The following is a 25504-nucleotide window of genomic DNA, read 5'->3' as shown; positions in this document are numbered from 1 at the left end:
CATGGGTTGCTTTCTAATATTCTATCCCTCATCGACTTCGCTCTTAGCCATCCATGATTAAAGTTATTATACATCTATTTCAAAAAAAGGTTAATGAAGGTCTTGTTGCATACCAAGTCCGAAATCACTAGTGCACTATGGCCACAATTTAAAACAATATGAAACATTTCCTAAAACTTTGTTTGCACATTTTTTCGGTACATTTTCTTCTGTGTTGACAATATTTACGCATTCAAATTTGGTAAGGAACATCCAACGTGCCACAAAATCTTCAACAACCTCTTTTCAAATAGCTGTAATATAATTCTATATATAATGTCATATTCTATCCATTTTTTTCCCTTTTTGATTCAATTGCACTAACAACCCTGTTCTTCGACATGAAGACAAGGTTGATTTGAAAGCAAGGCACGCCAACTCATTGTTTGACACAGCGAAAGTTTCCAAGTGTTCTCTATTATCTTCTGATAAAGCGAAATATTTTCCACCAACTTGGTGAATCTTTTCACGGATGGGTTTTATTTCCTATATTTTCGAGTTAAAGACGTTTTTTGTTTTTCAAGCTGAAAACTTTGAATTAGTAAATCTTGAACTACGAACAAAACGTTTGCTGATTGGCTCATTTGTTCTGCCTGATAGAACCGAGATCACCTGGAAGTTTTTTTGATTTGATTTGATTTGATGCATGTATGCCTTTTATATTATGTCGGGTTTTCCCAACTCGAGCTTACTGCCCTTTCTTTCCGTGAGCTCTCTTCGCATTGTTTTGAGACCACAGAGTGAGCTACAAGATTCATTCAATCTCAATGCGTCATAACTATAATATACCCAGTGTGCACGTAGCCTCCGTTGGTAGGGTCACTCGAGGATCCAGCATCACATCTCCCCATTCTAAACAGAGCTAAACATTTACTGTGAACTAATTTTTTCAAGCTAAAAAAATATTTATTACGAAGCAATAACTACTGAATAATTGATTAAATCGTAACTCGGTCTTCTAAAATGAATTTTAAATTAACTGCCATTTAACAGTTAGCAAAAGTGTGAAAAAAAGAAAAAAAGAAAGGAATGTACTTTTCATCATACACCAATGGAATATGAAATAGCAACGCTTCTACTAATGGAAATTAAAGAAACTTTGGTAATTTGAATGCAATGAATTTTGAAAATTAAATTTACAGTGGAGATATCCATAACAGGAGTGTTTTGTAAACAGCAGCAGGAGAAGGTAAGGTGTGAGAGGAAAATTAAAGGTGTGAGAGGAAATTTTTGAAAATCAATTTTTAATAAGAGTTTGAAGTAAAATAGTAATATGTTAGTGCTAAGCAAATCAAGTGATAGCAATATAAAATACATTTATGTGATGTATCTTGGCTCTGTGACTTGGTGAATTTGTTTAATTCACATCTTTGTCAAGGAAGAATGTGCTATGACAATCAAGAGTTGGGAAGCGATACGACCTGACAACACTCGATTGTCGTTAGAGTGGTTCACACAGGAATCAATATTGTTAATTTAAAGCAAATTCCTGGGACAAGAGTAAAGACAGACAGACAGACAGACAGACAGACAATCAAACAGACAATCAAACAGACAGAAAGACAAGCAGAGATTTTATCTCGCATGCGTTGACAGATATCTATGACTCCAACATGACAGACAGACAGGGGCTTTATCGGACAGCAAACTCCACATCTCGTTCAATACCCACGAACTTTAGAGCATCAGTGGCGCTGTATCTGTAATGTACCAACAGACAACTGATATTAGTATGGGATACTAAAGACTATCTGCCTGTTCACTCAGGGCACGAGAGATAAACTTGGAAAATCAAAAGGCGCGTTTCTCAATGCTGAACAGGAGGAACGCAGGCTGTAGGCACAAGAATAAGAGGGTGCGCATCAAAATACATACGATTTGAACGTTATTTTAGTATGTACAAATGATAATTAGTGACAATTCAGTGTTAACTTACCGGTAATCGAAGAACAACTCGTCTCCTTTTTCTATGTCACGTTTTGCGAATATTCCAATGCGGTGATCACCATTAACCATCATTACTAAATGGTAAAATAGGTATAAATCAATAGGTATAAATAATATATAATATCTTACACAGCTAGATCTCAAACTCACCTTTAGCATAGCAGTTGGGGCTGATGGAATGATTTGCGAATCGGATCTTATTGCCTTTACGAGTAGCATCGACAACAAAGTCTAAAAAAAAACACAGTAGAGTGAAGGATTTAACCCATGGAATAAAAAATACTAGTCAACGTGTAATAGTCAAATAGACAAGAATGAAAAAAATGGAATTAGGGTCTACTAAAATGCATTGGAGTACAATATCTCTTTTTAAGAAACGCGTTGAAACGAGTTGCATGAGGTTACGAAAATAAGTACAGTGAAACAGCAGCTAAAATTCTTTCCTGTCATCGCCGTCGATTGATCTCGCTTCTTAATAGAACGAATTGGAAAAAAGGTCGTTAAAGCCTGGTGTTCATTAGCGACGCAGAAGAGTCCTTGATCAACGCGAGTATAAAGGATCGATCAAATCGAGCAGTGAGTGCTTGCTAAGTAGAACTGTCTCAAGTTCTAGGTTTTCACACACAAAAAAATTCCTATTTTGATTAAACTGTATACTTCAACAGTTGTTTTTGTTTTTGTTCTTGTGGCAGTTTCGTTTGTGCGTATCGGAGCGTTCGTTCGTATGTTTGTTTGTTTGTGAAATATATAATTATATGTTATTTACCGGCCAGGAGGTCCGGATAGGGAAAAACTGTGCCCGAAGTCTTGAATATAAGTTTTCAAGACCGAGAGCACACTTTTCTGTGTACATCGTTATCTAATATCGGATTTTCCACTCCATGGTGGGCGGAAACCATAACAGGTTTTGCAACTCACTTGCAACTTATAGTGATAAGGCTATCGATAGATCGAATAGACTTTAGAAGCTGATCATTGCAGAGAAAAAGGGAGAAAAAAACATTTAAGAAGCAATCTGATCAGTCCAGGTAGTAAGTATTGTTTGAAAAGACACTTACCATTATTGAGATTGAACAAGAAACTACACATGTATTTATCGTAAACTTTGCCACGCCTATCAGCTTCGTCTTGTGAAATAACCTGTCAATAAATGAGGGATATTCAAAATCGACTATCCTTTGAAAACCCTCTTATTGAAGCTTTGCAATCAGGACCAATAAACTAAGGCCCCGTCCACACTATGCCGGATAAATTTGAATCCTAATTTTTATTTTTTCGGTTAGGCCTACCGTCCACACTAGTCCGGGCGAATCCGGAACAATTCTTCATCGAAAACGATTTTTTGATTAGTGTGGCAAGAAACATTTTATCCGTCTTCATGTGTGGACGGAAAACTTTTTTTTCGGTTTCGGTGTGAAAGTTGCCGATTCAAATTTATCCGGCATAGTGTGTATGGGGCCTAAAGCGTTACAATAGCCTTACGCGTAACAATGTCCTCGTTTGTAACACTGCCCCTATAAACAACGTCCCTTATGTACAAGACTGCCCCTATGTCGGTATACTATAAGGCAGCGCCTCTATTAGACAAGAAAAGGGTCATAAAGTGCACCTTATACTTGATACAATACTTTTAGTCTCGATTCTACATTAAGTAAAATAATATAGGATGGTGAAATATTCGTTTTCATTTGAGTGCTGAGTCTTTAAAAATATAAAGGTTTATACTTCAAATATGTTAATGAGTTTAACGTCCTTATACCGGTCTTCATTACATATACGAGTTCAAAGTTGTTCACCATTCCACTATTCGCTTCGTGTAGAATCAATACTGAAATCATTGTATAGGGCATTAGGTGCACTTTTATCCAAAAACAATGTAAGATGAGTTGGTGCTTGGCTGACTTACCTCTCCGCAATATTCTCCAATGAAATCGTTTTTCTTGCAGGCTTCCTTGATGTAAATACCCCAGCCAGCCACGTCCGATGGTGCTAACAACATATGCTGCACACGAAGATAAACAGTATTCCACATTGGTAATGTTGCCAAATACTACTGAGCCCCAAGCTCGGGAGATTGGGCGACCGCTCCCTGTGTTATTGACGTTAAATAAATCATCCCTCTCCTCTCCTCTCCTCTCCTCTCCTTATTACATACATGTTTTCTACCTAAAAACTCTCATTATCATTCTTGGACTTTGGGTTGTGCATAAAATACTCCTAGCTATAATATATTTTTGTCTCTCTCCCCCTCCCCCTCCCCCCTACGTTTATATCGTTGTCGTGGGTTAAACCACCAGCTGAACTAAGACGCAGGGTCTTAAAACAACAGAGGAGTAGGTGCTGCTATTAAATAAAAAACTTACCTTTCTCATTCCTCGTTGAAGACTAACATTCTTGCAGCAGATCTCTGCGTTTTCCTCGAAATTGTCTAAAAGAAATAAAAATAAACTAAACATGGTTCATTTAGCACAAGGAGTTTCTGTGCAAAGAAAAAAGGGTACACTCCTTATGCATCAAGTTAGGGAGGACACTCTTGATAGGCTTAGTTCATTCTTGTTTATGGAGGATAAACACAAAAAGACTTAAGGCTGACACAGATGAATATATTATCCTAGTGACGTGACCTTTCAAACCATTAGACCTTATAGACGATTCTTCAAACTCCAGTCATGCGGTGTTTTCCCATTACATATCATGTGTCATTGTCCCGAAAATATTAATATTCTTTGTTTAAATTGTATCCATATTCATATATTCATATGCCTTCTAATGTGCAACCACTAAACCAAGAAATGATACTTTAGATACACAAGACCTTTAAACTCTTACATAAAAGTTGCTTAGTTTAACTTGTGGCTGTTAACACCACGTGCACAGCTAACTAAAACAAGTCCCAAACCTTGTGTAATAAATATAATAAAATATTATTTATTATCACTCATTATAAACTAAACGAGTTCCAAACCTTGTGTAACTAAACTATCTCTTAAAGATGGCAGCCAAACAAGGAAGGAAGTCGAATAGAGAAATTAACAACTACAGTAAACAAAGTTAGCTGATGTGAAGAAGGTAGTTTCTGAAATGGGAAAACATTGCACCACAACAAATAACCTTCTAACCTCATACTTTTTCCCATTAAAATCGCTGGCCCACTGGAGTCATCTTTTCATTGTGTACCTCCCTTCATTTATATCACAAGGGTTGGTTACCTTCAAGATAACAGTTAAAATAGGATAACCAACTTACCGGCTCCACAAGTCACACAGAGATCAGGGTCACACTCCCTGACGGCCAAGAAACATGGACACTGTTTGGTGTTACACTGTGCCTTACAACGACAGCCAGGGAAACGGTTCTGGCCTAAAATAAAATAAGTACACGTCAAATATATAAGTTAAATATCCCTGATAAGAGATAACACCGAAATTGCAACTTGAAGTGGTTTATAATCCAAGGGGGCCAAATGAATAAAGATCCTTTATTAATATACGTAACAGTACCCTTACAATAAACCTTATTCATTGTGGTGCAATGTTTTCAATCAACTAGAGATGGAGAGATGTTAAAAGAGGAACACGTGTTTATCAGTGGAATTACTCTATAAACAAAGTTGATTGATTGATTGATTTAGTATCCTTTTCTTTGTTTAACTGTTACTCACTAGAAGAAACATGAATATGGATACAATTCAATCTTCAAAAGAATCTAATTCTCTAGGGAATGACATGAGGACTGTAATGGGACTGTAATTTCACCAAAATGAATAAGGTCCATTGTTTATTTTGCAATAAGGTTCTTCTCATTAAATTATTAATGCAGCAATGCACTAAGGAGGGACAGGCATTCCTCTTTTCAGTATGTTTTAATTTTGCACAACGTAGCTAAGCAAATGAAAATTACTAAATAAATTCTAAAAGTTGCCATTTTGTTGCCAACACCCTTGCAATGTCATCACAAATAACGCACATTCATTTTTATTTTGCAGTAGAAGCAAATCATCAAGAACAGTAAACACGATACAATATTGTGTATTCTCCCTTCCTCCCCCCCCCCCCCCCCTCCCCCGAGGTTCCAATAACTTGTCACAAGGACACAAACAAAAAATAAGCCCTTGTCGAAGAAAATAGTTCATAAGAAGGGGATTGACAGAAACTGTTTCCTAAGCTTGGCCAGTTTCTTGTACCTACTACATGTCTGTGTAGTCTTGTAGTCTCTTAGATTGCAAGTTTACTTACACTCATTGTTACACTGACAGAATTTCTCACAGAAGTTCTGTGTCATCACACAGATGCACGTTTGGTCACATGGCTGCCCAGGATGGTCACATGGGATATAGTTGTATACATGAGTTGATGTGCTGTCTAGAATTGAGGTAAAACCAAGCAAAAATAAACCCAGTTACTGGGTGTTACATTCACACTTGAGCTGAAACTAATGTTGAGACAAACTAATTTTAACGAGTAGATGTCCTTGAACATGAGCAGCAGCAAGAAGTATAGCAGAAATCTATTATCAGTGCAATACTGCTCAGTTAATTTGATTAGATGGACAGTCAGATCTAGAAGCACTAAATGATGTTACTATCTGCATTGTAATATATTAAAAACAGAGCTGAAAAACAAGTCAGTGGTTTTAGTTTGCTTCCTATAAAAATGTCTATGGTTTTGAAAAAATCTCAAAATTGACTTAAAAAAGTGCAGAGGCTAAAAAACTTATCTTAAACACTGTCTTACAGTTGGTGGTTTTATTGTATGTAAAACTTTTTTAATGTTTGTATTAAAATCTCTTTTCCCTAAAAACCTTGACAATATTTGTGTGACATGTGAAGTTTTCTAGAAGTAATGTCTTTCGTACTTTGGTGCATGTTCATACGTTTTTCAGCCTTGCCATATTATATTATGGGGGAAATGGTACTAGAACAGGAATGTATAAATATGAATCAGAATAAAGAATCTAAAATGACAGTTGCCGTCATCATTACCCTTTTTTAGTTGAATCTTGCGACAATGAAGTGACCACATCCTGATAAAAGACAACAAAACAGACATTGAATAATATTTTTGGTACAAATTTACAAGAGAATCTCATTAATATTACTGGCCTCTGAAATAATTCTCATCATGCACTATTGACCTTTTTTTTCAAGAATATGTGAAACAGTTGTTTCAATCAGTGCATAGCAATGAAAACAGTTACAGGTGCACGGCCCTGATAAATCCCTGTGTACCAACCTGTGCTTTCGTTTTCGTTTTCTGGGTGGGGTATTGGTTTGGTCATCTGTCATAGGAAGTGGTTCGGTTAATTCAACTTGTGCGTGTTGATAAACCTGCAATCAGATAATAAATGTAAAATAAATACATACAAACAACAATCATTGGCAAATTGATTGTTGAACTACCAAATCTATACCACAGGCAGACCACATGGAAAACGGTTGTATATTTCAAATAAGTAAGGGCATTACTTAATAGAACTGTTATTCTTGAGCATAATGTTTTTCCCATTTCAGACCATGTCATACGTTCTCTTGAGAATAAGATTCTTTGTTCGAGTTGTAGCCATAAATCACTCATGTGTCTTTTTATGTGCAAATTAAACAAAGAAATGATACTACATGGATTGACATGTGGACTGAAATTGGGAAAACATTACTCCCAAGCTAAAAATGGCTCTATAGAAACATGTTTACCAACCTCTTTACAGGTCTTGCTTTCAATCAAATTGGCTATTGTGCAGTAATTATTGAAATACACAGTTCGGAGTACACGGAAAAGTGACAACTCAGCTCCAGTCCACTCGGGTGAATCCAACAATGGTTGAGAATCAGGTTTGGAAGGCTATGTCAAAAAATCAAGTCAATAAAAATTTTTTAGAAAGAAATATTGCTTTATTTAAAAATATTTTAATGAAAGGATCCAAAGAGTGCTGTCATATGTCACAACAAGTTCACCATTTTAAACCTGCAAGTGAAATTGTCCTTGATCAACAGTGGCAGATCTTGGGGAAGTTTATTGAATCTCTAATACTTCCTGACCAGAAATCACGTATGGAATATGCAGAAAATACCAACTCCAAGAATGTAAAATTGTAACTTTTCTCGGGTAATGCCCACCAAACTAACCCCTAGAAATTTTTGTGCGCCATGTGCAACATTTTTCAGAGGAATATGTACGTGCAACTTATGTCCTAGATCTCCCACATATGTGGATTTAATGTTTATAAACATTGCCATTATGTGACCCATTTTAACATTAGGTTTTGTCACTTTGCTTTGTGGCATTGTCAAATAGATTTCTGGTTGGAAATTTAAATCATGATAATCAACCAAAACAAATTTGTAAGTACACACCCACCAAATACTGTATTTCCAAAATCCAGCATTTTGTATCTCTTTCCAAAACAAAAAGTTTCGTAATTGGATGATTTTGCACTTCCCATTTAGATGTCTATTATCCTTGGAGACTACAATACATTGAACTTCAGAATGTTTTTACAAAATGATTTATCATAACTTACACTAGCTACAGGGGTAGAACCACCTTGTTGCTGGGTGCCTGATTTACTCTTTCCTCTGCTTCTTTTTCTGGGCGTGACTTCAGGTTTGCCAGGTGAGTTGACAGGACTACCAGTACTCTACACATGGTACAATTCAAATTAGAGGACAAAACAACAGAATTCAAGCTACAGAATTCAACAACAGAATTTAAGCTACTCTAAAAGGGATCTATCAACTTCCAGTTCAGTTCTCCTATATTTTTTCTGACGTTAAAACAAACTTTGATAAGGACCTGGCTGCACAGGATTTCCACTTCTTTATTACCAAAGGAAAAGACTACAGTGTAGTTGCTAGTTTCCAAAAGATTTTGATATAACCAGTGAGTGGTTAGGGCAGCTAAGAGTGACAGTTAATTTCACAATACTGGTCATAACTAGAGCTGGTTGCTTATTAGAGTAGCCGCAAGGAGAGTTTCCATCAGGGCCCGATTGTATAAAGGGTGGATAGGGCTATCCAATGAATAATTCTTATCCAGAGGATAACTTTGTTGGAAAACAGATCTACTTATCCTCTGGATAAGGATTTATCTATCCACTTTTTGTACGGCCTATATGTATTTTAACCACCAACCTTCAGATGCATGTAGCAGTCAGTTCCACATGGAGAAGATTCTGGTAGATCAACGGGGCTCTGATGATCAATACATAACCACATACTGTATAAGACAATACTGCATATACAGGGAAACATGAGAGTGCAGATTTAGGGTTGATGCACTAACAAATTTGCAGTTTACCATGATATTAGGTAACATATATCTTCACATTAGTTTTTTTCCTCAAAGCTTTATCATACTGTTAACATCAACCATATATGTGTAATTGTAGTAAATATTATTTTACAGTATTAGTCATACCTTTCTTTTTGCTAAGTTTGGCAAGGGCTTCCAACCTGTGAGAAAGAAACAAAATGAACATCTGAAAAAACCATGATCTCCACACCACCATGCCTAATGAGGTTCATGATGGTTTCTTCATGATCAGTATCATATTTTGTCCATTTTTACTGTAATTATATGAAAAAAATGTACCATGAAGCATTTAGTCTTTTGAACATACCATGCATAAAACAATCATATTTGTAACATCGGCGGCAAAACAACATGTGGAAAGAATGCAAGCTCTGTTCTCTGGACACTGACTGGGCTTCTGGGCTGTGAGACACAAATAATTGTAAGATATTAATCTTGTCATTTAAACTGAACAATTAAAAACTGTAATAATATTTTGTAAAAGACCAGTGAAACAAAACTTAATATTTCGTTGTCATTACAAGAACATCTCAAAGAGATTTGCGGCCAAATGAAGTTGCAATCAGAATTTTTTTAAACTTGGCATAAGCATACCACAGCATATACTTGTTCAAAAAATCAAAGGCCCTTAAACGAACTCGTGGATACTTGTTGCACTTTTCGAATATTTAGATTGGTCTTCCTGTGCCCTCATGCTTGTTGACATTCTCAAAGGATTCCAAATACTTCGCTCGATTTAATATTTTGAATACTCAATTTATCTAGTAAGATGAGTAATCGTCCTTTTTATTTTCCTTTTAACACCTAGTTCTTCGCTATTTTGTTCAGTTTGAAAGCGATTTCTGTGATGAATTAATTGTCTGAACTTCAATTAATACGAAAGACGACTTCGACTACGACTTCGATAGAGTCAACTGAGTCAAGTATAGAGTATAATTGAAAAAGATTTATTTGAAAACGCTTTCTCTGTTATTAATTTCAAAGGCGGGCTGTGTGTTTTATTCCAGCAAACATTTGACCTACGAGCTCAAAAACTGAATATGCAAGATAATCGGTCGATCGGGACGATAAACATAAAGCGTTGCGTTATGCGTGTTGATTTACATTACTGCTTATCTTGACCTTCAATGGTCACGGCTCCTACATTTGTTTCGGATGAAACTATTTATTTACACTGTGAACTGAGCAAATATTTCATAGAAATGCGTTTATAAATGCTATTTATTTTGCCTTCATCCAAGTCGGTAAATTAATGATTATTTATTGTAGCGAATTCTCGCTAGACCTTCGCACATTTCAACATACAATCTGAGCATTGCTTCGGCTGTTTGTAATCTTGTTATGCGTGGCGATCAATCTACTTTTTATTCAGAACGGCTTATTTAAATGACAAAACTGGCCGAACTTCCTTCAAAACTCCATTGGAATTGGTCTTTTTTTCGTCTTTTGTTATTTTTTCTACGATCTACGTATACATCTACATTGATTATTTTCTTAAGAAGTTTACTTTAGTAAATACAACTGTTGATCAGTAATAATAAGACTTCTCTCGATCGAGTTTATGAGATTTTATTGCTGAATACCGCTGTGACTTTGAGCTGTCCCTATGGAAAAAAAAGTCCTCCAGAGCTTGAAATCAGACTCTCTTCTTGAGTTCTAATTAATTTTTTCGATAACCGGCTCGATCTACTCGATCTCGAGTCTCAGTCTGAAATCGAAATGTTGACGTCGTACCTAATAAGCGTTTTTGTTTACTTTTTTAAAATACATCAGAAAAAAAGGTCTAACTCATTGAAATTTTATTTCAGGCGTTAATTGTATAATTTTACTTCAATTTGCATCTTTCCTTGATTCTTTTAATATGAATAATTCGAAGATAAAACTATGTGCGAGTGTGCGCATGCACAGTGGGCCCCCACGGCGTCTACAAGTGATAGAAATGTATCCCACATGGAACATGAGCATTTCGTTTCCTCATATAAATATCAAAGTAATCTATATGGTATAAGAGCTTTGTGCTTGTTAGTGTCGTGTAACATTCGTAATCGGATGACGTAAGACGATCAACAAACGTTTAATTATCGATCTGCTAACATCTTAGTGAGTGAGTGAGTGAGTGAGTGAGCGAGTGACACATTTGCATATTCAGACCCCTCACAATAACTCGTTTCTACGCTTCGCGTATCCACGAGTTAAAAATGGGGGTCACAGAATTAGTTTTTTGCTAAGTGCTGAGAAAATATGGCATTCATCGAGAAAAAAATGTGTGCTACTGTATAGAATAACTTAAGGTATCACATAAAATGCTTAGAAAAAATTAAAAACAAGAAGAATACCAAAAACAAAAAGAATTTCTATAACATTTCTTAATAAAAAGCATGTAAGGATTAATGCCCAGGATTTATGAAACTTTCAATCCATGTGAAGCTGTCAAAATACATAGAATTGGAATTTGCTAACAGGTGCATTTTTGTCGTAAATTTGGTGTCAATCATTCCCATGCAAACTAAACTCATGCCTAGAAAGGCTGCACACAAACAATGTTCATGAACGTCTTTAAGGTGACAGTCAAACACAATGAAACTTACAGTAGTCTAGCTTCTATTAAAGTAGAGTAATATTAGTAGTACTGTAGTAATCAACAGGACAACAATAACATCAACAATGACAGTGAAAATTAACACAAAGTGGGAGTTCATTCACCTTATCCAAATAGAATTTAGAAACATTTATTTTAGTGTAACACCCATACATGTACAGTGTATGTACTGTACTAAAATTTGACTCTTCTTTTTTTATTTATGGAATTAAGGAGGGCAAAGTAACAGGAAACATGGGACATGTGACATTTTATTATGCATTTGCTGTACATAAAAATCAAACAGAATCACTAAAGATAATTTTAGGGAAAAAAACATAATAACTGACCTGTCAATGTTTGGTGTACACTCAGGAGGAAGAAGACCTTTATTGCGATTGACTTCTTCAAAATACCTAAGCAACAAGTATGACATTAACACTGACTTACTTATTTCATGCTAATTAATCCCTCAGTTCATTAACACCTTGGAGGACTGGGGTTACTGGCCAACTGTTGACCAGGCTGGATAAAATGAACATTTATAATATAATGTTTTATTTTTGTAGTAAAATACCATCAAGTTCTACAAATGCAGTCCAATTTCGAACAAATGAACAAAAACATTGGGAGAGGGACATATAAATGACATCATTTTCACAATTGTTAGGTTTGGCCCAGTCTTCCCAGATATGAAACTTAGCAATAACAAATGGTGGTTTCTTCACTGAAACTTCTGCTGGCCAATAAATGTACATTTGTTTGCTGATGCTTGACCATCAGTGGTTAAGCAACAGCCAAGTGTTAGCTGAACATTGGCTGACATGTATAAGTAGTAATCCAATGACAATGACTGAAGAATCATCATCCAACAGTTATCCAAATGTTGTCACCATGTATATTTATAATAACCACTGTATAGGGCATACAGGAGGACTTCGTAGAACCTACAGTACAGGCCAGAAATTTTTCAGGGTACCCACGCGCGGGAAATGGACGGGCTCCGCACAAGTTAATGAGCTCTTATGCTGTGTGGGACCTCATTAACTTTTCCTGCTTGTACGGACGGGATACATGCGTACGGTAGGATCCCATGCGTACAAGCGGATCCCGTGCATGGGGTCCGTGTGTGATACACTGAGTTGACCCTAAAAAACTTTCGGCCTGTACTGTAGTGTGCTTCAACTTTTGATTTTAAAGAAATTGATGTATCGTCTATCATTATAAAAATTAATCACTGAATATACATTTTTGTATCTGACCTATTTTTGATGTCTTCGATGGTCCAGGATTTTTCTGGGAACATGTTTACAATAGTTTGAAAAACTTCATCTGGAGGTGAATCTGATTTAGTCTTCTCTTTCTTTTTGTTGTCTGGTGGGTCACTTTTTCCTGAAGATGTTGTTTCCATTGGAGTAAATTGTTCTTCTTCACTTTCCTTACCTGGAAAAGAAACATTTTCCACTTTAGCTCAGACCTGAACAAGGATGTGGAGCAATCATGTACAGTAGTACACACACAGGGCACAGAATTAACCCTTGCAAACTCACAAAATGAGGGTGAAATTTTGAATTTAGAGAGTGACAAAAATTTAACTAAACTTAAAAGACCAAAGTCCAGAAATTGAAGGACTAAAACGTTTACGAGTGACTGTCTGTAACCATCGAGCAAAACGTGGCAAACTTCGAAAAATCGATTTCGCTCATACTTTCAAGTTAGATAGGGTAATGTATCCTAAGAATCGCTGTATAGTTGGTTTGATCAAATAACGCTTTATTATGGAGAAAAATGGAATTTTTCAAACACTCCCGAAAACGCCGTTCGCGACAGTAAATTTTGACTCAACTTTCGCGGCTGCTGGACAAAAAATAAGCAACACTGGGAATTAAAACAACCCATATTCTTGAAGAACAATCTATTGAGTACGATATGCGTGACTTTGGGATCAATTGTACAATTTTAGGATAACAAAATAATTTTATTCGCTAGACGTGTGTTTAGAGTATCAAAAAGTAGGTCTTACAAAAATATTCATTCTGAATGTGCTTAACCTCTCAGTCGCGTGAAACTTCGCTGGTTGATTATTCAGATGTTGGTCTTTCTAGTGATGTAAAGAAATCTTTGGGCAAATGATTGTGTGTCACGCAGTATGTCTTCAAACTTTGGTCAAATTACTCATTTCTGACCTCTGGCCGCTTTCTATAACAGACAAAATACTAGCGTTTATAAGTAAAATATAAACTCAAAAACAAGCCTAAAACACTTTCATAGCCTTAAATAATGTAGCTGTTTAAGAATTCTTACCTGGCAAACTCTGAAACCTGGATTTTTATGAATGTTTTTAGACACAACATCGATCTGGTTTCTTTCATTAGCGACTCGAACTTGTCAACGGCCGAGTGCCACAGGGAGCCCAACCTTTCTTGTTGTGGTGCAAAACACAGGAAACCCAGATTGATAAAAAAATCGTTTTAATTTGTTTTAATGATGATGCAAACACACACAATAAAAAATTTCACAACTATTCCAGTAAAACTTGCTGAATTACATGATAATCTATAATATGAATGACTAATAAAGAGGGGGGAAACCTGCAGTAGAACCTTACTAATGGTAACAGTTCTAAATTGATTTTAAAGAAGTTAAACCGTATACACTACATGCAATTTTTCTGCTCGGCATGTCATCATAAATGATCACCGGCCTCTAAGGTTCATAATTAGTACCGAACAAATGTATGTGACAGAGGCACCCACGATTTTATTGGAGTAGATGCAGAACATGAAAATCTTTGGAAAGTTTTTACGCATCCTTCTTCGGAACAGGTGAACAGCGTGTCATCATCGGTATCGCTGTTTTCCTTGCGGGAATCTGTAGTGGTCTTTGGTTTGTATTTCCTACTTTGTCTAGGTATGACATCGCAGAAATCTGGAACCTGGTCATCAGAATACTCCATCTTCCTAAGGGTGGGTAAGGCTAGAGCTGACGATGTCTTAGTTGTTTCAAATTTCGTGTTGGGTATCTTTTTTCCTTTTCCAACGCCGTATGCTCTCCAAACCACAATGTTACGCTTTTTGAAGATAACATCATTGTCAAGGCTTACGCCTTGCTCGATGGTTACAGACAGTCACTCTTTAATACTCCATTTTACAGTTCCATTCAGTGACCACGAATAATAGTCTCTAGCCGAGGCTGGAGTTACCGCGCATGATAAACTATAATTTTATTATGTGCGGAAACTCCAGCCTCGGCTAGAGACTATTATTCGTGGTCACTGAATGGAACTGTAAAATGAAGTATTTAAGAGTGACTTCCTGTAACCATCGAGCAAGGCGTAAGCCTTGACAATGATGTTATCTTCAAAAAGCGTAACATTGTGGTTTGGAGAGCATACGGCGTTGGAAAAGGAAAAAAGATACCCAACACGAAATTTGAAACAACTAAGACATCGTCAGCTCTAGCCTTACCCACCCTTAGGAAGATGGAGTATTCTGATGACCAGGTTCCAGATTTCTGCGATGTCATACCTAGACAAAGTAGGAAATACAAACCAAAGACCACTACAGATTCCCGCAAGGAAAACAGCGATACCGATGATGACACGCTGTTCACCTGTTCCGAAGAAGGATGCGTAAAAACTTTCCAAAGATTTTCATGTTCTGCATCTACTCCAATAAAATCGTGGGTGCCTCTGTCACATACATTTGTTCGGTACTAATTATGAACCTTAGAGGCCGGTGATCATTTATGATGACATGCCGAGCAGAAAAATTGCATGTAGTGTATACGGTTTAACTTCTTTAAAATCAATTTAGAACTGTTACCATTAGTAAGGTTCTACTGCAGGTTTCCCCCCTCTTTATTAGTCATTCATATTATAGATTATCATGTAATTCAGCAAGTTTTACTGGAATAGTTGTGAAATTTTTTATTGTGTGTGTTTGCATCATCATTAAAACAAATTAAAACGATTTTTTTATCAATCTGGGTTTCCTGTGTTTTGCACCACAACAAGAAAGGTTGGGCTCCCTGTGGCACTCGGCCGTTGACAAGTTCGAGTCGCTAATGAAAGAAACCAGATCGATGTTGTGTCTAAAAACATTCATAAAAATCCAGGTTTCAGAGTTTGCCAGGTAAGAATTCTTAAACAGCTACATTATTTAAGGCTATGAAAGTGTTTTAGGCTTGTTTTTGAGTTTATATTTTACTTATAAACGCTAGTATTTTGTCTGTTATAGAAAGTGGCCAGAGGTCAGAAATGAGTAATTTGACCAAAGTTTGAAGACATACTGCGTGACACACAATCATTTGCCCAAAGATTTCTTTACATCACTAGAAAGACCAACATCTGAATAATCAACCAGCGAAGTTTCACGCGACTGAGAGGTTAAGCACATTCAGAATGAATATTTTTGTAAGACCTACTTTTTGATACTCTAAACACACGTCTAGCGAATAAAATTATTTTGTTATCCTAAAATTGTACAATTGATCCCAAAGTCACGCATATCGTACTCAATAGATTGTTCTTCAAGAATATGGGTTGTTTTAATTCCCAGTGTTGCTTATTTTTTGTCCAGCAGCCGCGAAAGTTGAGTCAAAATTTACTGTCGCGAACGGCGTTTTCGGGAGTGTTTGAAAAATTCCATTTTTCTCCATAATAAAGCGTTATTTGATCAAACCAACTATACAGCGATTCTTAGGATACATTACCCTAACTAACTTGAAAGTATGAGCGAAATCGATTTTTCGAAGTTTGCCACGGATTTTAAATTTTGCTTGATCGTTACAGACAGTCACTCTTACAACCCACATCAAGTAAAGCTTTGTTATTCACCACGTCTGATCGCTAGTGACTTTGAAATTTTTGCTGAGAACAAAACTTACTAGCAAGGTTTTGCTAGAGGGTTTAAAAGTTAATTTTGTGCCCTGACACAGCACAGCTAATGCATACAGCTCACCACAGCGGACTACTGTCATGTAGTTCCAGAAATCATCCATACCCATCCCACAGAGGAATTTGGAATTTCCGAAGAGTAGGGTAATTAGAGTTTGCATTGAAGAAAATTGGAATTTCTGGGGGTAGGTCTAAAAATACCTTCCTAGGAAGGGGTGGGGGGGGGGGGGTGGGGTATAGATAATTTCTTGAACTACACTATGTTCTACTTTACCACTTTACCTCCACTACTCTTTTCAGTTTGTTTATCTTTTAGAGTTTTCATGACACTGTCAATCAATTCAACCAGCAAGCTGTCTGTCAGGGTGTACTCATCAAACACTAAAAAATTCAAATTGAAAAAAATTAGAATGAATAAATAAATGCAAAAAATAATAAACTGAAATAAAATAATAGCACTATTCAAACACTACCTGGGACTACTTCTACAAAGTTTATATCCAATTATATTGTAGATTGAAAATAAACCATACCAACCTTAGCCAAATCAAGAGCAAGCACTGAAGCCAAAATCTGATGTATTAGATGGACAACTTAGACGATATTAACAAGTCATGGAAATGAAACATTATGATTGGTTGATATCACAATGCAACTGATTATGGTCTCGCCTGATTGGCTACTATATAGAGGATATTACATGTGCGCGCGGAATTACGAATTTTATCTTCGAGTGTTCAATTGATATCTCACAAGTGAGATATCTAAATTGAACACAAGAATATAGATATCGATGAAACTTAAATAGAGCAAAAGCTCAAAAATTCTTTATTGAAATAGCAAGCCGATTCAATAGCGATATCTTCACGTGTGAAAGATATGGTATCTTCCACTGGTGAAAGATATCAAGTTCTCGACACTAGAGAAAACCTGGTATTCCATTGATATCTATGTGATAAAGTCACTCTATACTATGATTGGTTAAATTTGTAGAAGTGGTCCTAGTTAGAGTGTCCACATTAAAACCTAACATACCATGTGCATTGTGTACTTTTCCATCATAGTTCTTGATAAGTTCTTCTATAAATGACCCATCTTGATCAAGAACGTCTTCACCCATGTAAGGAATATTATGCAAAACAGTCTCATCTTCTACCTGTATTAAAAAGATTACTAAGATGTTTAACTCTGTTGAAAGATTATAAACAATTTTTTGGTATCACCAAATTGAAGATGCCAACTTTGTAAATCAAGATGGAGACCTTTTTTAGCACCTTAGGCAATAAATATTCACATTTCTAACTCTGTCATTGCAAGGTTACTGCAACTCTTGCTTCAATGCACAGGTACAATTACCTTTCAAGACAGCACAGGGAACTGTGAAGGGGACTATTCTTATTTAATCTGTGATCTAGCCATTCTTTGACTGAGATCAACCAGTGGCAGATCCAGGGATGGCTCCGTGGGTTGCTTGGAGCCCCCCCTTTTGGTGAGATATTGTGAAACCAATCATGTTCTTTACGCTCAAAATAATGAAATTGGAACCCCCTTTGTGATACCAATCTTACCAGCCTGTTCTGGGTGGTGGCCATTTTGGAACCCGCATTTTTAAAATCCTGGATCCACACTGTCAACCCAGAGGATTTCTCAGAGTTTGATTGAATTAATTGAGGTTTACTAATGCTGCTATAATTGACAGGACAATGATTGACAAGACAATGATGGACAGTGGAACTCACCATAAAGTTTTGCTGCAGGAGTGACCAGGTGAAAAACTGAGGTATTGGATGTACATAAGGCATGGTTCTTAGTAAAGTGTGCTGAGTTGGATGATTGAAGCCACTAACAACGCTACACTAAAAATATATTGAAAAAAATACATCAAGATGCTTAGTGTATTTTCTTCCTTATTTAAAATACTATTCCCTCGTGAGAATAGTAAGACAACTGGTGTTAATTAACTGAACAAAAGAAAGTGTGCAAGGGAGTCTGGTAGTAGAGGTCGATGACGCCATCATGCAAATGTCCTATTGAGTTCTTATACACAATAACAAATAATGTTACATAAATTAAACAATAGAGGTTTTGCACCATTACATGATGGCAGCCACGACACGGGGCAGGAACAATGTATTCTGGTCTAATCTGATTTACACTAGAAAGAATTCAGTTTTCCCCAGGGGTAAAAGACTCTGCTGTTATGCCCCTGTCATGGCTGTCATCAAGTGAGGGTGCAAAGCCTCTATAACTTATACCACCAACATGGAAGCAATGCCGTAACTTGCTGCATACTTACCTTTTTGGTTGCAGCATGTGTTTGATCTGCAGAGATGGTTGCCGGAGCCAAAGGACAAGATGAGACGACTTTGCTTATTTGACTTCTTTTCTTCAACTGTTCGCGTATTTTTTGACGGTTTGCCGTAAAGTATCTCTATAGAAACACGCAAAAAAACTTTGTATAGTCGATAGCATCTTATAACTTTAATAGAATAAGCTTTCTTGTACGTGAAACCTCATTTTTAAACCGTCCAAGAACTTGTCTCCCAAAACTTGGCAAGTAAATAAAAGAACCAACTCGCTTAATAGAACCGATTTTCCCCTCATACTTTCAGATAATTTACTTCTTTACTGAGATTATTTGCTTAAGAAAACCCTTTATACTTTGGCTGGAAGTCGAAAAGAGAACCAAACCATAAACCAGATAAAGAAACAAAAGCTAGCCAAATGAAGGAACTGCATTAATATCTGACTTCATTCAAACAAGCCAAAATACTTCGAACAAACCTTGCAAGAATCTTTCTTCTGTTGCTGCGCATTTTCACGGAGTTTCACGTATTCCAGGCGAACTATTTTCATTAATTCTGTCTCCATTTTAGAACAAATTCCAAGAAAAATCCTGAACCTTCGCTTCGCGGGCTTTCTTGTCTTCGGCACAACAACAAAGCATGTGCTTCGAACTCAATCGATTGGACTTATCGATCGATAGCTCGTCGATAGTCAATCGATATTTGATCGGCCGCTTCTCATTCATACTCCTGTCAGAGATTACGTAATTCCTAGACTATAGCACTTCATAGGGTCAGTCAGTTCAGTTTAGTTGGTAGAGCCGGTTCCATCACACTAAAGCAAAACGTACTGCTTATTGAAATCCTCGCCATACAGCGTCCATAATGTCCAAACCTCTAGGCATCGTCGTAGTGGGTCTCGGACGGGCAGGGAAGGCTCGAGTTAGAGACATCACTACAAATGTGCTGGGAGAAAATATAGTTAAACTTATTGGAGTGGTTTCAAGGTAACAGAAATCTTTAAAAAAATTCTGTTTATGTTTACGTGTTTAGTTTAAAAATCACCAAATGTACGGACTTGGTTGAGCGATAAATTTACATATTATAATAATATCTTAGACTAATAGTTTAATAGAAAATTACATAAGCATGTTCCAAGACTAAGATCGGCAAGAAAACATGCTGTAAATCATGTTCAACAGATGCAAGCTTTTCTCATCATATTTCATAGTTGTAGCGTAAATTTATAGGAGGGTATGATAATGATATTGAACCCACAACAAAGTATAAAACAGACAAAAATCACTCTGGCAAGAAATACACAAAGAAAAATGTCCTTAAGGTTTGTAACTAGAGTGAAAAAATCCGACAATGAATTCGATAGCGATATTGAGGTCAACTGTGTGATTTTGAGCACGATGTGGCATGTTATTCCACACTACATTACTCCCACCCCACACCACAAGGATGATCTACGATCCCACCAAGGGCGCTAGGGCAAAAATTGATGGTTTTTTAGCCGTTAGACTCCGTTATATTGGTGTTTTTTTTGCCGTTAGAAACTGTTTAAACTGTTACTCGTCTCTTCTGTTATGTGCTGGCTTGATACGCCAAAAATACTGCTGTTACCAACGGTCCAATCGTATGTAACGAACTACTGTATCCTATACCTGCCTCGTGACCGCTTACGTAAGCGTACGCATCGGTTAATAAGTTAATAAGTTAATCCAAATCCCCTAAATAACCAAGAATGAACAGGGGTAGGAAAAGAAAGGCCAATCCATTGTTCTCTCGTCTGCTCGTGTAATAGGATTAAAGTGAAAGGTACGGTGGCAATTTGTTTACTCAGCGATGACAGACGTGTAACCAACGAAACCTAACGAACCAACTTCGAATCCAGCCGAACTGGCCTCGGCCAAACTCGAACCCCGACTCACTTGTCAACTTACCGTTTGCATTTAAATTCAGGATAAGCTTCGCTATGGCTGTAAATTACAAACAGTTTTAAAAAACCAGTTCCATTCGAACTGACTCCAAAAAATCCACGAATCATTAATAATAACTTCTCCTTCTCTTAGTATTATGGCTGTCCGCTGTATAAGTAATTGCTAGTAAAAGCGATTGCTGCGGAATACAATTTTGCATCTTGAGCGAATGGATTCTAACGGTCGTCTGCCTGCGGTTGGGATTTCCAAACAGTGGATCCTATTTCAAAATTAGTACCATATGTCTGGAATCTTTTCGATACAAAAAATGTCTTAGAAATAACTTTCGAAATGCATTTGTAAGGTTTATTATATTATTGGTAATCGTTCAAAATTATCAAAGACGTCCTGGGAAAGCATTAAGCGGATTAGAGAGGTACCATCTAACACGACACGTGAACGTTGTAAAAGGTCACGGCCGGGGGCTGTCATTGGAAAAGATTGTTTGGGTCACGAGTCGGGGTTCGAGTTTGGCCGAGGCCAGTTCGGCTTATTAATGATTCGTGGATTTTTTGGAGTCAGTTCGAATGGAACTGGTTTTTTAAAACTGTTTGTAATTTACAGCCATAGCGAAGCTTATCCTGAATTTAAATGCAAACGGTAAGTTGACAAGTGAGTCGGGGTTCGAGTTTGGCCGAGGCCAGTTCGGCTGGATTCGAAGTTGGTTCGTTAGGTTTCGTTGGTTCCTATTACACGAGCAGACGAGAGAACAATAGATTGGCCTTTCTTTTCCTACCCCTGTTCATTCTTGGTTATTTAGGGGATTTGGATTAACTTATTAACTTATTAACCGATGCGTACGCTTACGTAAGCGGTCACGAGGCAGGTATAGGATACAGTAGTTCGTTACATACGATTGGACCGTTGGTGACAGCAGTATTTTTGGCGTATCAAGCCAGCACATAACAGAACAGACGAAGTAACAGTTTAAACAGTTTCTAACGGCAAAAAAAAACACCAATATAACGGAGTCTAACGGCTAAAAAACCATCAATTTTTGCCCTAGCGCCCTTGATCCCACGAGGGTAGTGGAGCGAAAAAGAGTCCCACAATGCACTGCAATTCCAACTTGATCCAGATTTTTCCTTGACCTCGGAATTTCATATTACATCGTGTGATAGGTAGCGGTGGGGATGGCGGTGGGTTGTTGCCAAGCCGGCGACCAGAGCCTCGCGCCTTGGAAATGCGATTCTGGATGGAATGGATGGGAAAGTGATCCACTTATTCATTTTTAATCTTTCATTAAAAAGATGTTCAACTTGCATGCGCGGCTACAGAATAAATGATTCAAAATTTAAGGTCTAGTTGTATTTCAAATTTTCCTACAATCCACGCATGGCGAATTCTTTCACTCTTTTTTCAGACACAAACCTGAAGACGTCAAGGAAACATTCTTGTCCTGGGATGAAGCATTAGGAAGAAGTGATGTGGATGCCTTTGTCATAGCAACGGAGAATGGAAACCATGAAGAATGTGCTAAGTAGGTTGAGACCCATAGACCCATCCATATTCCAACCTTCCGATTCTATATACTTTCTCTCTCCCCTTGTGTTCATCTTTTCTTCCTCGAGAACAGCCATATTCCCTTCCATCATATTCTCTATTTTCCCTTTATTCATTTCCTTCCACCCATGTTCCATCTTTCACATCCATCTAGCTGTATTCATCCCTTTTATTCATCTTCCCTTCCTCCCATCCACCCTTCAATTTCTTCATTCACTTTAAAACCTGGATTAATTTCCATGGAAGAAAGTTCCAGTATCATTGCACTAAACATATTGAAAGACAAGCATGACCTATGCCACCAAAAACCAAATTTTCAGAAAGAACGTAGCCTGCATCCGGACAATATTCCGGTAAACTTCGGGGCCATTGTCCGGATTTGACGCAGGCTAAGAGAACGAGGAAGGATCAGAGAGAGCGGAAAAAGGCAGAGTTACACATTGGTCCTTGAAGGGCTTTGAATTTGCTGCAGTATGTAACACGTTTCCGTGTCTACCCCTCTTCTCCGTGGAATATTGTTGCTGCAGAATTGACGTGCCTTTTTTCCTCACTCTTGTCTACGTTTGTTTGGTGTAGGCCAAAGAAGTATTTTACCTTGTGTTTTTTTATCGTCATATTTTGTGATAATCAAAGACACAGATAGTCAAAATACTGAGACGCAAGCAGACTGAAGAATTATTTTTCTTTATGAACAGTTTTTATGGATAAGAAAGTTGTTGTCAATAATATGTCAATGATATCGATCTCTGTTCAAAATTTTTTTTTTTGAAAAATGTAGAAAATGTCTGGATGCTGGAAAACACATCTTGGTCGACTTTCCTCTCACGATTTCCTCTCAGTCTGCAAAAGATATCATCGAACTTGCAGAGAAAAAAGGTAAGAGATTCTGAGTGTTAAGTTCCGTTCACTAAAGTCTTGTATGCACAGATCACTTCAATGCCTAAATAAAGGTGAGGGGTTTGTAAAAAGAAAAAAAATTGTATCGCTATTCGCCCCCGCAAGTAAACAAGACCTGTTCCTAATGGAAAGAGTATATATAACAAGCCATGCATCTACAATTAACCGACATTGTTATATTCCCAAACCGGCGTGATGAAGAATATGGAACCTGATAACTAACTGGTAGGGTTAATTGGTGAAGGTCCCGGCGCAGTAGACTTTAGTGCGGCTGTGAATTTGTTCATGTTTCGAGGAAGAGGAATAGTCAGTGAATCACTCACTGCTTTCAAGATTTCCTTCTTTGCACACCTGCCGGTTTAACTCAATTAATCTTCGTGATGTGATCTGTAATGTTATCTTCACAGGGTTAGTATGCCAGGAAGAGGACATTGGGCTTCTTACACCTGCCTTCAAGGAACTCATACAAATGTTAGAGTCCAAACCTCCAGTGAGCGAAACAACGATGGTGTTTACTGCGAGCAGCCAATCATCATCATGGATCGGGGATTTAAAACGAGCAGGCTTTCCGAGTTTTTCTGGTATCAATCGTTTGCATATGGTGTACGAGATGTTTGGTGAACTTACCGTCAAGGAAGCAAAGCTAACTCGAGATGGTGATTCTATTGAAATGGTGGCTTCACTGTTGACTAAAGACAACAGGTACACATAAGTCCCGTCCTAACCCCCCCCCCCCCCCCCCCTCCTCCAGAGAGAAACATTTCTCCATTTGCCTGCTTATAGGAGATAACTGTGGTACTATTAAGGTTGATTTACAAGGTACGACTTTTCCTCAAAACTCAGTGTCGTTGCAACATGCTAACGACACGAATGGTTTCGTGTAATTGACCATACAAAGTTGCTTACAACTGTAAATGGCAACTAAAACTTGGCTAAAGCATGCGTGCGGTAGTTGTGTGGAAAAATCTTGATGGGGCTGCCCCTTATGGCGCTACTAAACACGCCTGTCAGAAAAGAACCTTGCCGGCTTTATTTTCAAATATTGGAAGATCAAATTGTTGCCACAACAAGCAATCTTCATCAGAAATATGTACGAAATAAAGCATGGTTTAGTTACATTCCATGTACTTAAAATCCAGGAATTAAAAACTGCAGGTCTTAATACATATTTTAAACATTTTAACTTAAAAGTTTCTAATTTGACATGCGACGTGAATCAATTAGTCTTTTACTGTGTCATTGAATTATTCTTACAGACCAATAATCTGGATCAACAGTCGAAGTCCAGGTAAAGACCGTACTTTCTCATTTGACTTCAAGTTTGAAGACGGAACAACCATGTCCTATTCTCCTCGTATGGGTCCCCCTCCACGGGGAGCTGCACCTCCTCCAACTGGCCCACCCATGGGTCCCCCCAAAGGACTTTTCGCAGGAGACCTTAAATTATTTATTGACAAAGTACGAGGAGAAGTCGCAGCAGAAGAGTTAGCCAAGGAGAGGAAGAGAGTTCTTCATTGCCTGGAGCTTGCAGGAAAAATTGAAGAAATGGCAACTGGTGGAAATTAGAGAAGACTACTATTAGAATTTTTAAACATTTCCCTGAATTAAAATGTGCAATAGACAAATCCTAGATTCTGAATATTGATAAAGAAATCATATTAAAATTTTTTTGTTTTCAAACCTTGTGCTTCTGTTATTTATCAAAACCAACTACGCTATTTGTGAATAAGACAAGTCGTATGGCACACTGCTCCCCTGGTCCAATAGTTCGAATTTCAAGACCACTACAATACATGCCGGATTTTGACAAGTCTCCTTTTGCAAGAAAGAGGCTAATGTTTATATACAGCTATTTCAAAAAAGGTTGGTGAAGGTTTTGATCCATTCTGCATGTTGCATAAGGGACCGGTCATTATTTATAGGGAGAGATTAAAGACGATTCTACACTAATTATTGAGCCGGTTAGCCGGTGCTTCCCTTACAAATGGTTAGTTTATCATTTACCATGTACACTAATACCATTGATAAATATTATCATTGTGACGTAAGAGCCACGTGATCCAGAT

General features: G+C 37.3%; 2 protein-coding genes across 2 annotated transcripts; one reads left to right on the top strand and one right to left on the bottom strand.

Moving 5' to 3' along the window:
- Nucleotides 1–1266: 1266 nt before the first annotated feature.
- On the bottom strand, nucleotides 1267–19721 carry LOC116290023 (histone-lysine N-methyltransferase EZH2). Its single transcript, XM_031696992.2, has 22 exons — nucleotides 19553–19721; nucleotides 19065–19199; nucleotides 18508–18624; nucleotides 17804–17924; nucleotides 17051–17149; nucleotides 13134–13314; nucleotides 12222–12287; nucleotides 9601–9695; nucleotides 9399–9433; nucleotides 9113–9172; nucleotides 8503–8619; nucleotides 7680–7823; nucleotides 7218–7312; nucleotides 6968–7008; nucleotides 6222–6347; nucleotides 5233–5346; nucleotides 4350–4414; nucleotides 3893–3988; nucleotides 3045–3126; nucleotides 2137–2217; nucleotides 1976–2060; nucleotides 1267–1739 (listed from the first exon to the last, which is right to left on the bottom strand). Exons 1-22 carry the CDS (start codon nucleotides 19637–19639, stop codon nucleotides 1673–1675), a joined length of 2109 nt encoding a protein of 702 aa, XP_031552852.1. The 5' UTR covers nucleotides 19640–19721; the 3' UTR covers nucleotides 1267–1672.
- Nucleotides 19722–19832: 111 nt separating this feature from the next.
- On the top strand, nucleotides 19833–25118 carry LOC116290024 (biliverdin reductase A). The gene is made up of 5 exons (XM_031696993.2): nucleotides 19833–20060; nucleotides 22402–22518; nucleotides 23320–23417; nucleotides 23846–24140; nucleotides 24695–25118. The coding sequence occupies exons 1-5, from the start codon at nucleotides 19939–19941 to the stop codon at nucleotides 25002–25004; spliced, it is 942 nt and encodes a 313-aa protein (XP_031552853.1). The 5' UTR covers nucleotides 19833–19938; the 3' UTR covers nucleotides 25005–25118.
- Nucleotides 25119–25504: the final 386 nt, after the last annotated feature.

Source organism: Actinia tenebrosa, unplaced genomic scaffold, assembly GCF_029948245.1.
Source record: "Actinia tenebrosa isolate PJP-AT-01 unplaced genomic scaffold, QUT_ActTen_1.0 PGA_scaffold1__47_contigs__length_23844297, whole genome shotgun sequence".
Classification (NCBI taxonomy): domain Eukaryota; kingdom Metazoa; phylum Cnidaria; class Anthozoa; order Actiniaria; family Actiniidae; genus Actinia; species Actinia tenebrosa.
This window is presented reverse-complemented; position numbering and strand designations above follow the sequence as displayed.

Excerpts from the sequence above, each read along its gene's own strand:
- LOC116290023 (XM_031696992.2), bottom strand. The coding sequence starts at position 19,639 with ATGGAGACAGAATTAATGAAAATAGTTCGCCTGGAATACGTGAAACTC. Across the intron at positions 9,434-9,600 it reads ATATGATTGTTTTATGCATG|GTTGGAAGCCCTTGCCAAAC; the intron begins GTATGTTCAAAA and ends TCTTTCTCACAG. Across the intron at positions 9,173-9,398 it reads CAAACTTAGCAAAAAGAAAG|AGCCCCGTTGATCTACCAGA; the intron begins GTATGACTAATA and ends ATTGATCATCAG.
- LOC116290024 (XM_031696993.2), top strand. The coding sequence starts at position 19,939 with ATGTCCAAACCTCTAGGCATCGTCGTAGTGGGTCTCGGACGGGCAGGG. Across the intron at positions 20,061-22,401 it reads CTTATTGGAGTGGTTTCAAG|ACACAAACCTGAAGACGTCA; the intron begins GTAACAGAAATC and ends CTCTTTTTTCAG. Across the intron at positions 22,519-23,319 it reads AACCATGAAGAATGTGCTAA|AAAATGTCTGGATGCTGGAA; the intron begins GTAGGTTGAGAC and ends TGAAAAATGTAG.